General features: G+C 43.3%; 1 protein-coding gene across 2 annotated transcripts in view; it reads left to right on the top strand.

Annotated features, from left to right (window-relative positions):
• LOC117230365 (beta-1-syntrophin) overlaps positions 1-13921 on the top strand; it is a 349898-nt gene that overhangs the window by 190690 nt on the left and 145287 nt on the right. For both annotated transcript variants that reach the window (XM_033487749.1, XM_033487750.1), the window contains exon 3: positions 5093-5281. In XM_033487749.1, coding sequence (XP_033343640.1) covers positions 5093-5281 — 189 coding nt within the window. The remainder of the gene's footprint in view (positions 1-5092; positions 5282-13921) is intronic.

Here is a 13921-nt window from a genome sequence, read left to right as displayed (position 1 = left end):
TGGATGCAAACACAGTGCACCGTTAGATGCAAGATTTGTTAACATTTTTTTTATTGATGTTCTAATAAAAATGTTTAATTGTTCAATGGGGCAGTTTTTATTTCAAAGTATCTTCTATTTATCGATTATATTCAAAGTGCCCTAACTGTCAGTTTTCATACAATTTTTACAATTGTAAGAAGTTCAAACGCTCCGGTCACCAATGACCACCGTGGCAGTCAAAGTGATAATGACATACGCCAGTCGCACGTGCGTTTCCACTTTGATCTCTGATGCTTCCCCGGATTATTTGTATTGAGATATGTATAATTTTATGTGTTAGACTAGATTAGCTGCATAGTAGTCATACATGTGTGTGAGTATCAGTGTGTGGAAGAATGTGTGTGCGCGGCGTTTCGAAAACAACGAATGTAAACTGTTCAGTCGGTTAACAGTCTGGTATGGAAGAAGGTGCAAGTGTGTATCGATGAATATCTTTGAAATCGTTTATCAAATAAATATAGTATAACTATTCTAATATAAATTCTAAGTGTAAATTTAGTGTTCCTATGCCATTATTTCGGCTATTAAGATCGAAAATTCTAAACAATTTGTATTCTGTTTAAAGCTTTTAATTCTGGCTAATAATGTACCTATAAATATGCTGTTGTAATTATTAGCTCGAAATTTGGCGATAAATGAAGCGACGGTGTAGGAATATATCGGCTAATAGCATTACGAAACTAGAATTACATTCGACAATAACATAGAAATAATACAATGTAACTCTCTCACTCAACACAATTCAATTCGCTTAAATCTTATCTAATTTTACACGATTCATACGAGATTGTTTCATTTTTCAATTATACTACGTTCTCAAAAATCTCACATCAGCAATACGTATTCTTGTCACGTGGAATCTTTTCGTAATTCCTAATAACCGTAGAATAATTATTTGCTCGATTCTTCATCGTTCATCATCCCCCCGTGTTCTTGTTCTCACAGTAACAAATTATCAAGATTTCACGTGTGCTTCGTTCTAATTCTCCAACAAAGTTGTCCGGCCCCATACGTTTCTAGCAAAGTCTAAGAATAGGTCGATCGAGACGATCCATTCTTCATCGGGATTCGAATTTTAGAATGGTGCATCGATATAGCTACCTACCGATCTGGGATAAATTTCCGTGCAATTTCAATACGAGATGATTCCCCTTGTAGACGCAAGCTACCCTTTTTTGTCCCTTTCTGTATACACGGGGCTGTGCCAAGGCGGTGGGATAAGACGAGCGGATGGTTGCCTCGCCGGATATTAAAAATATCTTCCGTCGGCAGCGGACAGCGATCGACTTCCGGTTTATTCGTTTTCCTCTTATTTCGAACGCGTCCCCGGAGCTCGATCGGTCGCCTTCAAACTGTCCTCGTCTCTTCTTTCTTCTATCTTTCTGACTCGTTTCTGCCGATGTTTCTTCCATACCGTTCCTGTTATGAATTTTGATGCACACAAACGATATATGATACACCTACGTATCGTATGATACTCGTACATATCGGAGAGACCAGAGAAGTTGTTGGAAGTTGGCGAAGTTCGAAAGATTCGAACGTTTAACTAATCCTAATGCGGAAATTGATTCCATTCCCTAAGGAAAACTAATGTTCTACCTGCAAGTTGTTCTTAGAGAGTTGCTAAAGTAGATTAGCAGTAGCGAGCTCCGGGGATGTTGCATATTCCAGAAACCAGCGTATTTTGCTGTAACGTGGTCTCGTTGCGAGTGTCTCTAATTCCGAAGATAAAGTCCTAACAGTTCTACCGTTCGCATAGACGTATCTTAATAGAAATTCCAATTACCTGCAGCGTTCTAGAGTGACTCGATAGACACCTATTTTCATGATTCTTTAACTCGTCTTTCTACCACCAATAATCATTTTATAAAGCCTGCCACCTCCCACGCCCACTTAATTGATTTATTGTTTCACGATTTAGTCAGTTATTCGGCTTTTCATTCCGCTCTCGTCGCTTTTTTTTTTTTTTTTTTTTTTAAGTGATACATTCGTGTCGGGTAATCTAATCAGAGGAATATTTTTCCGAGTGGGATCTCTTAATTATATTAATGGAGCGTTAAAAAGTAGCGTCAACGTTGGACGCCACTCATCGGGCTTTGTGTCCCATTACCTTTGTGTTCCCTTTCGAGACCGCACAAACAAAAAGCGTATTTCGACTTTCAAATATTTTGTGGATTTCCCGGGTTTTTCCTCCTTGCCCTCTTCTCTGGCCTCGAAAACGTTACTTACTGTTTTCTCAGAGTCACTAACTGCTTGTTTGTCGTCTTAAAATCTTCCAGGATTATGAATAATTTGGATGCAAATACTTCGACAACGTCGTTCGTATGTCAATCTATACGTTGCAAAAACTTTTTCGTGCTTTCTCCTAACTTGTTCATTATTCTATATTTGGATGTCTGCGGAAATTGAGAAAATAGAAAGAAGGAGTTTAAATTCACGGATACAGACGATTGGATATTAAATAAAATTGTCCGTGGAAAAAGTCGAGGATGATTTAATCTGCTAAATTGAAGAGCTGTGTTAACAAAAGAGAAAAGGAACAGGATAATAAGGGAAAAGAAAATAGCGGAAATGCACCAAGGATAAATGCTTAATTTATTAAAGTGATTAATTTGTAAGATATTTAGGTGTAAAGGCTCATTTACGATCCCACAATCGTTTGTTATTAGACTTAGTTATATAATCGAACAAACGCTTGGCGATATCAAGATCGTTCCTCTTGCACGATTCATCCTGAAATTCACTTCACGCGCGAAAATTATCTAGGGGAGAGCCGCGGATTTCGTTATCGGCCGCGTCGATCGAGCGAAATTGCCAGCCTCGAGAATGGGAGGGCCAACGACGATCGGCCTCGAATACGCGATCGAAATTATAGGTGGCCGCGTTCGGTGAAGCTCGTTCGCTCGCGTGTCGAACGCGCGCGGAAAATTGCACAGCAGGTTCCGGTCGGTGCGCGGCCGACCAGAACGTTTCGAGTTTTTGCGGACCACACGACGATCGCGCTCGTCCAGACAGAATTTTCGACATACCAGGATTCGGATCTCGACTCGTGGCTTTCCAAAATTCCACGAAATCCAAGTAAAAGCGTATGAGCGTAGTCCATATTCGATATTCGTTTTTCGATGCGCCGACGTGATTTTCAGGCAAAATGGTGAATGATAGAAGTTTTTGGAATCCGGTCACCTGGCTATCCGTGTGCTTTACAATATAATCGATGTTGCCAATTTCCAGGCTTACAAAAATGTTCAATTCGATAGTTCTGGAAATCAAACGTTTGCAATTTGTTTTAACGGCAATCGCAACACTCGTAGAAACAGAGACAAGTATTCTCTAACCGGAGAATTATCGCGGATCACGATGCGCTAGGATAAGAACGTCGATGACCGACGACCAGATTTATCCGGCCAATATTAGCGAATGAAATTCTATGGTGACGCGAGCGGTAATCCAATTGGATGGAAATCGGGGACAAACAGTCGTGTCGCGTACACGAGCGCGTCTAATTATTAATAATGCGACGAATCACTGGACAGATGGATGGCTGTTTGCGCCGCTCAGTGAACGAGATTGGTTACTCGGGACTTGTATTACGACCACGGTGTACGTCGCTTATCAATGGGCATCGTTGAAATTGCTACCGTGTTTACCGAACCAGCCACGTTGTGCACGATGAGGAAGAAAAGATTCTGTCGGAGCAGATAGATTGACAAGCAAATGGTTATGATTAGAGTTTACGATGAATGAAAGACATTAGCGTGTTCGTGTGCCGCTGATTACCTGAGAAAATTTGAGTAAACTACGTCCATCAACAACGCTGCTATACTATATTCTCCATACACATACATACACACACCCACACACACACACGTGCACGCACGTACCATCGACTTCTGCTTCTAAAAAGAACTAGTCGTAAACCCACGGTTTACTCCGTATAGATCGGTAATTTCGGTAACGAGAATCGGAGCACGGACGGAAATTCCAGGACGAGGAATAGGAGGGCCAAAAGGCCGGTCGATATTCCACCGATCAGTTCGATATTAAGCCACGTCTTTCCTCCAGGAGAACGTATCCCGACTTTACGACCGGTTTTTACGGGATTCCTGCGAATTCGCCGTTCGCCCGAGGGTGTCGGTTACTCTGCCACCCTCTGAGCGTGTGTTACATGTTTCAGTATTTCGGTTAGCTCGTGTCAGGATTGCAGACTATTCCCGCGCACCTTCGTATCCCCTCTTCTCTTCTCTGTTTTACCACTCACCCCTTATCGTTCGTAGCCCCTCCTGTGCTCGTGCACAGTGTGTTCCTTCGAACTTTAACGAGTTTGTCCTATATGTAATCGCGTCGGTGGCACAGCAACGTCGAAACATCAACGACAAATTGGATTTTGAAACAGTCTGTACGTGACCGCGGTACCGTATCTCGCAGACGCTTCGATGGCGAAACAGAGATCCGGCCGAGGTACGATTTACGAGGCTCGCCTCGGCCTGTTCCACTGTCGGCCAGGTACACGGCAAATTTCAAGGCTGGACGCCGTAAAAACACCGGAGAATCAGCGTTCCCCTACCTGCACTACTTATGCATCATCCACGAAATGGCGCCTGGTTGTTCGTGACTCTTCATCGAGGGGCCGCGATCTAAGTTGTCCGAGAAGTTTTTTTCGTTTTATGGGGAAATAATAGACGCACAACGTCTTTTGTTTTATATTATTTTGTCGAATTACGTATGATTTTGTTCTGTTGAGATAAACACCGCGACATTTCACAGACTTGGTTTCACGTTTGTATGGAGATGCACTGTTGTAAAAAACACGTTTGCGAAAGAATGACATTTTCCGGACAACTTAATAGATTTTGATAATATCATCGATCGGTCGAAAGTTTAAGGCTGAATCTACTTATAGAGATAGAAATTTTCAAAAACAGAAAGCGCTGTTGTCAAAATCTTGGCGTTTTCATCTTCTCTCAATTCCATTGTTTTATTTTCCACTAAAGCGTACGATTTTGAATGTCGAAACAAAAATCTCTCACAGTTGGCCATTTTTCTGTTGCAGTGAAATACCTGAGGGAAGTGACACCGTATTTTAGGAAAGCTTCGATCATCCAGGAGGTTGGCTGGGAGCTGCAGCGTGGATTCCTGAGTGCGACTCCTCCGCCTCCAAAGTCACCACCGCGAGCGGATACACGTTATCTGCCGCTGCAACTCTGCAGACTCACCAGGGCTCATCCTTCCTCCGATCCTGGTAAGTTCTTCCATCTCTGCGTTATCTACGTACACGCGTTGCTTAATTCCTGCCGCGACATCGAGCGCGGTTCGCCCGACCGAACGTCGCCGAGGTGAACTCGACGAAATTGTTGAACGGGAGCGTGAAAGCGTAAAACGCGTCGACCCAACGACAAACGCGAAAATGTTAATTAACGTTGTCCCCCCCCCCCCCGTTAAATGAACTGTTTCACTCACTTGCTAGCCCTTCTGTCATATTTCGTTGCTAGGTTTTATTCCGAATTGAAATGCGGTTTTCTTTGGATAGGACGTTGGATGTTTCGTAGATCAAATCTTTATCCTGCAATATCACATTCGTGAAGCGTCGTTATTTATGGTTTGACAAAGACAAATTGTATTTGTAAGAAAGTTAGTTTTCCAAGGCCTTTAAATTACATGATTGATTGGTAACGTTTCAATATGTATCAGTATTGGCAAATTTGACACACTGTTTTATAGAGATGAATGGATAACGATTGCTTAAGTAGATACTAGAAGAATAATCAGACACGCAGTTAAATTTTCATTTCGTATTTATTTGCTTCGTACAATTAGGTTTAGCACGAGAATACAATTCGACGTTTCTAACAGAAATTTGTTAGATCGATAACGGTGGGTTTTTGGAGGAAGTTAAATGATTCTTTGTAAAATACACGGGCAGAAGCATATATTTTTTCTCCGATATAAATTCTGTATTTTGGACATCGGTATTTTCGTTATTTGTAGCATCAGTTAGTTACCGTGAGTTATTTAATTTCAAGCCTCTGAGGTAATAACAAATTCTTCAGCTTCGGCCTTAATTGCTTCGGTTGTGGTATTTGGCGTGTAAAAATGGCGAAAAACGAGGATGGCGATAGTTTTGTTCTAATGATACACAGCGAGTTGTGGAAGTTTCACGAGAGACCACCGGATAGGAGTTAAAAAACTAGTCGAAGCGCGAGTTGGCAAATCGAATAAACGAGGCGAAATTTCTCTTGCCCCGCACGTTTAGAAGTAAACGTTTCAGCAGAACATACCCGGGATTACGTGCACAAGCCGCGTCTCGTGGGTGGCGCTCCTCTCGAGAGCTGCATGCTCAGCGACCGAGATAATGACAGCCATAACGCAATTAACCCGTTTCTGGCATTACAGTCGAACGACCGTGCACGGCGCCAGCGTGCCGCGAGTTTGACAGTCAATTATCGTCTAATAGAATGGGGACTCTGCGCGAGAAAATCTTCATCGGGATTACATGTGTCGTGACACACAGCTTGGTCTGCCTTTCGAGCTTTTCTTCTCTGTTTTTCCTTTATTTCTCGGTCTGGAAATTAAATTAGTATGAATTTCTCAAAGAATAAAAGACTTAATTCCATATGTTTGTTTGTGTCTCTTTAAAAGGTATCTTAAGAGTATGCAAAATTATAAACTTATAAGATAATATTTGTAATCTCATTGCTTTTTAATATTTTTCAATTTGATGCAGTTGATCAATGTAATTTCTGATCTCAATTATTCTTAAACCATTCGCAATGGCGTATTGGTGCATCAAGAATTCACTGACGGTCTTCTTTTTTCTTTCTCAATGTTTGCGATAGACTATTTATCGTAACAGACGAATATTATTCAATCCTTATCAAACATTATGTATCTTGATGTATACTTAAACGAATACATATTTAGATTTCTTACATTGTCCTACTATCCGGTGCTTGAGTTTATGCAACTGCGCCGTTGCGATATGTTGGTCCTTAATTTTAAAATAGATTTCGCGTCACTCGTTCTCCCTTTCTCCATTTTCCTTGCCGCCTCCATCGTTCGTTGGCTTTGCAGCCCTTTCTCCTCGCGCTGAGATTCTGCTTATATCGTATCGTGTAAGGTGTTTGAAGCAAGCGTGAATTAAGAGCGTCTCCTCTTTTTCGATCGTCGCTTAAACTTAAGCAGGCTGTATCCGCGTCACTTCCGGGAGAACGTAACGCGATTCCTCCTCTCAGGCCTGAACACAATAGGGGGAGGAACTCGTTTGCGTGTATACCAGATGGTGGTAAGTGGCTGCCCAGGCTTGAATGGATCCAGTTTTCATCGAGATGCCTTCGTCTGTTCTTTGAAGGGACACGACCACAAAGAAGGGGTTAGAAAAGAGTATCCGTCAGCCCTCCGCGTATCCAACGTCTAGTTAATGAAAGGCTAATGGGCTCTTAATTCTGTAGAGCTCCTTCTTCAATCCCCTTGCTTGGTTCCCTTCAAACTGTCAACCCTCCGACGTTCCTTTCTTCCCCCTTTTCTACCTTTTCAACCCTTTGCCCTCCGATAACTCTCTGCATTTGCCTAGGAGGAGGTTCCTTCGCGTTGTTGGAAAAGCACCGTCGACCGTTCGCCCGAAGGAACAGCGCGTTTCCCTCCGCTTTTGTCCCGTCACTCTTTCGTCGTTGCATCCTGCCTGAAGAATTCGTAAATAAAGCACCGTTTGCTCTCTGATTTTTTCCACCGTTATCTTTTCTTCTTCTCGCTCTTGAACTATCAACCGAGGTCCCTCGACGGGGATTTCGTTCGTCTCTCTCACCCACCTTACGCAATCTTCCTACCGTTGCTTCTCTCCGTCTATCACGGATTTCTATCGTTTTGTTGCCGTACGTTTGCGTTATCCGTGCCGCAGTCTTCGCCTTCTGCCAACTGGAAAAAGGAAATCGTGCCGTGCCCCCCGGAGAAAAACCGGCAGCACGGGAAAGTGTTCTGGTCGACTTGAAGGGGAAAAGGGAATCGTACCGGCTCCGAGAATTGCGGAAAGCAATCAGAAGCGTGCTGTATCTTCCATTCGTATCTGCTTCGCGACGGTTAAGCTGACTAGTCCGAGCTGGCTCTCGTCTCTTCCGGATACGTTATGGTATTTTTCGAGTCAACAGTTCCCGACGTGGAACCATGCCCGTTTCGATTCTGCCCGGCACATTGTCGTGTTTATCCTGTATTACTAGCACCGGATAGCTGACGGATCTAGAAATTGGCGGGGACGCGGTGGGCAAACATCGCACGGAAAAATGTCGTTAAATTCATCCGGAGTTTGCTCGTCAAATATTCAACGTTCTCGCTCTTCCGTGTCTCTGTTTGTCATGTTCGTTCGTTTATCTTCGAGCCGGCGAGTTCCAGGTCGGAAATTAAAGAAACCGGTTCATCGTACGGGCAAGCAATAACAAACATGTACAGGTTGTTTCGCGAGGAGCTTGTACAAACGTACGTACTCCTGAGCTTTTCTCCGATCGATATCGAAAGAGTTGTGCTTCGACCTTGCCTTTTAGCTGGACTTAGCGTCCGCGAATGGTATCGATGCTTTTTTCACCGGGCGGATTCGCGCGTTACGAACAAGCAGAAAGAATGGTAGACGTTAATGGGTTTTCTTTTTGCCCATAGGACGAATGGCGAATGCATTGGTGCGGCGTCTGTGCTACGGTCGCGTTAAAATTTACGATAAATCTCGGGCCGGGGGTGGTTTCCATCAGCCGCGCGAGAAACGCGTCACGTTCGACCGGAATATCTTTTCAAAAGTTTATCCAGATTCCAGGGATTTCCGAGACGGTGGAGCTTATTTACAATTTATCGCGACACGTAGCGACGCCGTGTACGCTACTGACGGATGGGTAATTGTTATTTCGCACCTCTCGTCCCGCGACGTCGTAAAAATATGATTTTATACATTCGCCGCACCCACGGGAGCCTCCTGTCCCGCACCAGCTTTCCTCTCTTCGATCCCTGGCGAGTAGTCGCCTCTGATATCGCGTACCTTCTCTTTATGTTGCTCCACTATCTGCCCTACTTTTTCCCTTATTTTCTTTAGTAATGTATAACGTAGAAGAATCGATTATTCTCAGGCTTCTACTTTTATGCTCCTCTCATTCTTCGTTGCTTTTTTTTCATTCTGCGCTTCTTCTTCTCTGTCTGTCTGTCTGTCTCTCTCTCTATCTTTCTCTCTCTCTCTCTCTGTTGGTTAGTTGTAAAGAATTTTCTTACGTTCGTATTTGCTTCGTCTACCGAAAATTGAGAAAATCTGCACTACCGTCAATGAAATATCACGAATGCCTTTTACCGAACACTGCGGATAATACGTGGACAGATGGAAGACAGCACGAATTCGTAGAACGAGAGAATGAAGACAGACCCGCTGTTGACCGAGGGCAAACACGGAATGAACGGCAGCCTGGCTCGTCGATATTAGAGGGGAAATGTATAAAAAGGGACAGCGAACGGACGGGAAAAAGGAACGGAGAAAAGAAGATATCGACTATCGTTCGCGGCTCTACCTACGAATTAAAACGGACCAGTGGACGCGCGAACGGTACAATGAAAATTGGCTAATTGAATTAGCGGGTAGCTGAGTGCGACCTGGATAGATAGAGGCTTCCATAACCAGAGCCGTCAGGTTTTAGATGGGTTCCATTAAAAGGAAGAGTGCCCTGTGAACCGCTGAAAGAACCAGCCTGGCTCATCCAATTAAAATCACCTGTTAATTGTACGAATATCGAGGAATCACAATGGTCTCGGCTCGCGCACGCGCCTCCTCGCTTGCAAAATCTTTCCTATCTGAGCGCTCCATCATCGTTGACCATGCGAATTGGACGAGAATTCCCTTGTACCTCTTTAACGAGAACCTATGTTGGCAAACTGACGAGAAAAAAGTATTTATCGCTTGGTTTACCCAAACTTCCATTATAAGTCGAGCACTCTATGACTAAAAAACATGGTACCGATAATTCGACTGGTTGTAAAGTCGAATATTTCCCAATTGAATCGGTCATTTTATAGAGGAGCCGAAGCGAGATACTCCTTTCGATTGCGTCTCGCCAACTTTCTAATTAATGTCTCGAAATGGTACTCGAACGAGCCACTCGCAATCAAACTCGCAATCACTCGTATCTATTCGTAGCGGTAGATCGAGTGCTTTGACCAGATCTATGATACACTTTCCATTCCATTCGAGCCTCGTCGAATCAAATGAAACTTCAAATACGTCGATTCCCTCGTGTAAACGTGCACAAACACAGTCGATGGGTATGTGTATTTAGTTTTTCTCAAGGTAAATTCATTCGAGAATCTACGCGCCCCTACTTTCGATTCAGAGACACAACACGTCCGCGAACTAGGGGCTACACATAGACGAACGATGGGTGGAAATCGGTGAGGGTCGATGGTGGAAGCTCGAGATTCAACTGTACGCCACTGGTTGGCAGGGCGGAGGATGCGAGAGTTAAATTAGTTTCCGGAGCAAAAGCTAGCTGCCGCCTGGTTTTCAGGGCTAACCCCGTGTATAATTCCAGAACAGCTCCATCAGGCTGGAACCCACGAAGAACCTTCCATCCAAACCATCTACCATCCACTGCTGACGCCACTACCACCGCCACCCTTAGCCGCTATCAACCATCTACCCGACCCGTCCTTTGCGCGTTCGCCTTGCTAGACTTCGCGGGGGCTGCAGTTTGCGAAGTTAATTACCGTCGGATAATTGCGCTCTATATGCCGACCGACTGATTAACGAGCCTAGATCAGCCGGCAAGTCGCTTGTTCCCTCTTTTGTTTCCTTGTTCGGACAGAACGATTGTCTGTCCGGTGATTATGCCTCATGGGAAGCCTTTAAGTTTCATTGTCCGACTAGGCTTGTTTTCGCAATGGGTATACAGATTCTTACCTGTGTGAGAATTATTTCTTTGTTTCACGGGATTTAGATAACAGTCTCGTTAGCATTTGAAGAAAGAGACAAAGTTACTTTTAGCTTTCTTCGTAATTAGGTCTATCTAAATAGAATGATTTTTAGAAGAATTATAGATGCCCAATATAAATCCTTAATTGCGAGAAAGTTATTTTTATGTTGTATAAAATAGTTGGTTAAATTATTTTCATCGCACGTTGCTTGATCAGTTGAATGTTAATTCGAGATTATAGAGGAATCGTATCAGAGAGACAAAGCTTTGTTTGTCGATCGTATTGCACTCGAATACTCAATTTCATGATTCGCTCGTGATCCTAACCACAGAGAAGGTTACCTCCTCTCGTTGTCTCCAAGAATTGATTCCTTTTGTACTATACTTAGGACAAAGGATCCTTCAGTATCTGAGAATCAATCCATCGAAGCACTAAAAAGTGTCAAACAGTAAGTACAATTAGTCGAACATAAGAACGCACAAACGCAAGATCGTATTTTGAACTTTCTCTACAATGGGAACAAACAGATGAGACGATTAAACGTAGGCGAGTTTTAACGCAAGTTGGAAATTTGCGGCGTGTTGTCCGGCACGAAAAGGAGCTCGCGTAGGTGCAAAGGGGGTGACGAAGGAAAGGGGTGAAAAAGGGCATAGGTAACGAACGTTCTAGAATTGCAACGGCGTTATCAGTAACAAGCGGAATTGCATTGTGCGTGGAAGACCCTCGGGCGTACGCTACCTGTTCTCATTACTATCCAAGCGTCCTGCGAATCGCAGCGGACGCGAGATGGCGCGTTGGCGCGTGCACGAGGCCGCGCGTGTGACCGTCGCTCAAGACTATTATCAGACCGTGTAGACTTCGTCTACGTCGTCTACGTCGTCGTGCACGGTTCCATTATCCTCTAATATCGTTACACGAGGTCGCGCCGCTACGGTTTGTAGAACCGACGGCCACGATAATGCCCGTTACACTAACGACAGGGATATCGTTACCGGCGATTGTGTCCGCGTACGTGACGTATCTATCTCGACCACTCTCTCGATTATTATTTAATAACGGAATCCTCGGGGTTTCCGCTTCCGCTGCCAACTTTGAGCGATCAAGGATAAGTGGACCTTTACATTCTAGATTTATTTGTTTACAGAACTTCTGACAGTCCGACGAAGATATTTAATTAGAATTATTAATATGTAATGTGTAGCTAAATGTGTTACAATAGTACTACATATGATTTTTCATTCACATAATAGGAGTGTACATTTAGATAAGTGGATTCGATTATTGATTTTCAGATTAAATGCGTATTCGATACGATAGTTCAATTGAATTCAGAGTTCATTTGATCAGACAATAAGTAAAATTTCCTTCAAATAAATGAATTTCATGTAAATGGATTTCTGCTGTAATACGTAAATAATTGAAATTAAAGCGGTACGCGAACATATCTCTGTCTCGATGAATACCACACTCGCAGATGTATAGTAATTATGAAGAACAAGATGATAGGATTGGTAGCTCTGTTCTTTGCAATAAGTGCGTTCATAGTAACTAGTAATTCGAAGTTGGGCCACGATTCTTCCTGCAATACGTTACTGTCATCTGTAGTTAACGTTGGTACACATTGCCCTCGCTACATCTTGCTATCGATAAAATCAATCCAGTTGTAAAAGAGAAATACAAATAAATCTTGGCGACGCATTCCCAACGTATTTGCATTTACGGTTCAAGTCTAACAGTTTCGATTCACGGATGTGAGTAATACGCGCGAGGCAATCGTCGTGCACATGCTTGGACGTAAAATTTATTACCGTAGAACTGTAAAATTTAGCGTGGCCAGCGCATAACCGCTGTCCACGCGATCGTTACCTGTGACCGATGCGTCGGTCAGGTAACACTGCCCGTTGCAATCTGTTGCCACGATCGGGATGTAAAGTTTACATCGATGAAACGTAATTTCGTCGACAGTTTCGCCTGTCAGGCTATACACCGATGATCGATACAGCCTCTGTCGAGCGATCGTAGAACCGCAACTTCTCTCGCGGACCGTTGCCGATCGATACATCCGATTCCGAAAGTTTTCAACCCCTTGGAGCACGCGGTGAATTTAGGCTATAGCCTCGTCCCGATGGACTTTTAATTGCACCGTTTCCCGACGTTTTCATCGAGCGAAGTTCGAGGCGAGATTTCGGCATTTAGAATCGCTTTGCGTCTCGATCGTTTCACACGGTGCCAGACAGTCAAATGGAAACGACGCGTTCTGAAATTTTAAAACGGTTTTAGACGTCTCTCGGATCGTTCGAAGTATCGCAGAAAAGAATATTGTCATTTAAACGCTGCAAGGAAAGGGCACGATAAATCATATTTCCCTCTTTTTATAGAAGAGTATCTTTGAGATTCAACGTGTTGTCTACCAATTTCACGTCAAAAGCATCTTTAAATATTTGTCTCATAAAGGAATTTCTATTCGTAGTATTAGATTATTCGACCTGCTACGTTCCCTGATTTGTTCGAGTGAACGAGGTTCTATTTTCATTATGAAATTACAAGCTAATATGGACGAGTCAATTTTAGTGACAGAAGAATAGTGTAAATATAGAATTTTATTCAATTTTGATGGTGCAATTTATGTTTGACAGAAATAAAATACCACGTGAAAAGGAAATAGGTGTTATTAATTGCAGAATTAACTTATCCTCCATGGTTAATAAATCAAATGTGTCACCTAATAAAAGTTTGCGAAACTATTCGACGTGATCCAGTGTCATTTTCATGCATCCATAAAGATGAAACGAAGAATGGTGCGTGTAGTTGAAATAGTCAAACGGCAGTCGAAATGGTGATGGTAGACATTCTGTCTGCGTTCACGCAATTTCGTCGGTCGTGCATCATTTTGCGGGCAAAAACGTTCAGTGACACTCGTCGTGCGCACGCCCCTGCAGCCAGTCGTCAATTTCAC

This window comes from Bombus vosnesenskii, unplaced genomic scaffold (genome assembly GCF_011952255.1).
Source record: "Bombus vosnesenskii isolate JDL3184/JDL3185 unplaced genomic scaffold, Bvos_JDL3184-5_v1.1 scf7180000013266, whole genome shotgun sequence".
NCBI lineage: Eukaryota > Metazoa > Arthropoda > Insecta > Hymenoptera > Apidae > Bombus > Bombus vosnesenskii.
This window is presented reverse-complemented; position numbering and strand designations above follow the sequence as displayed.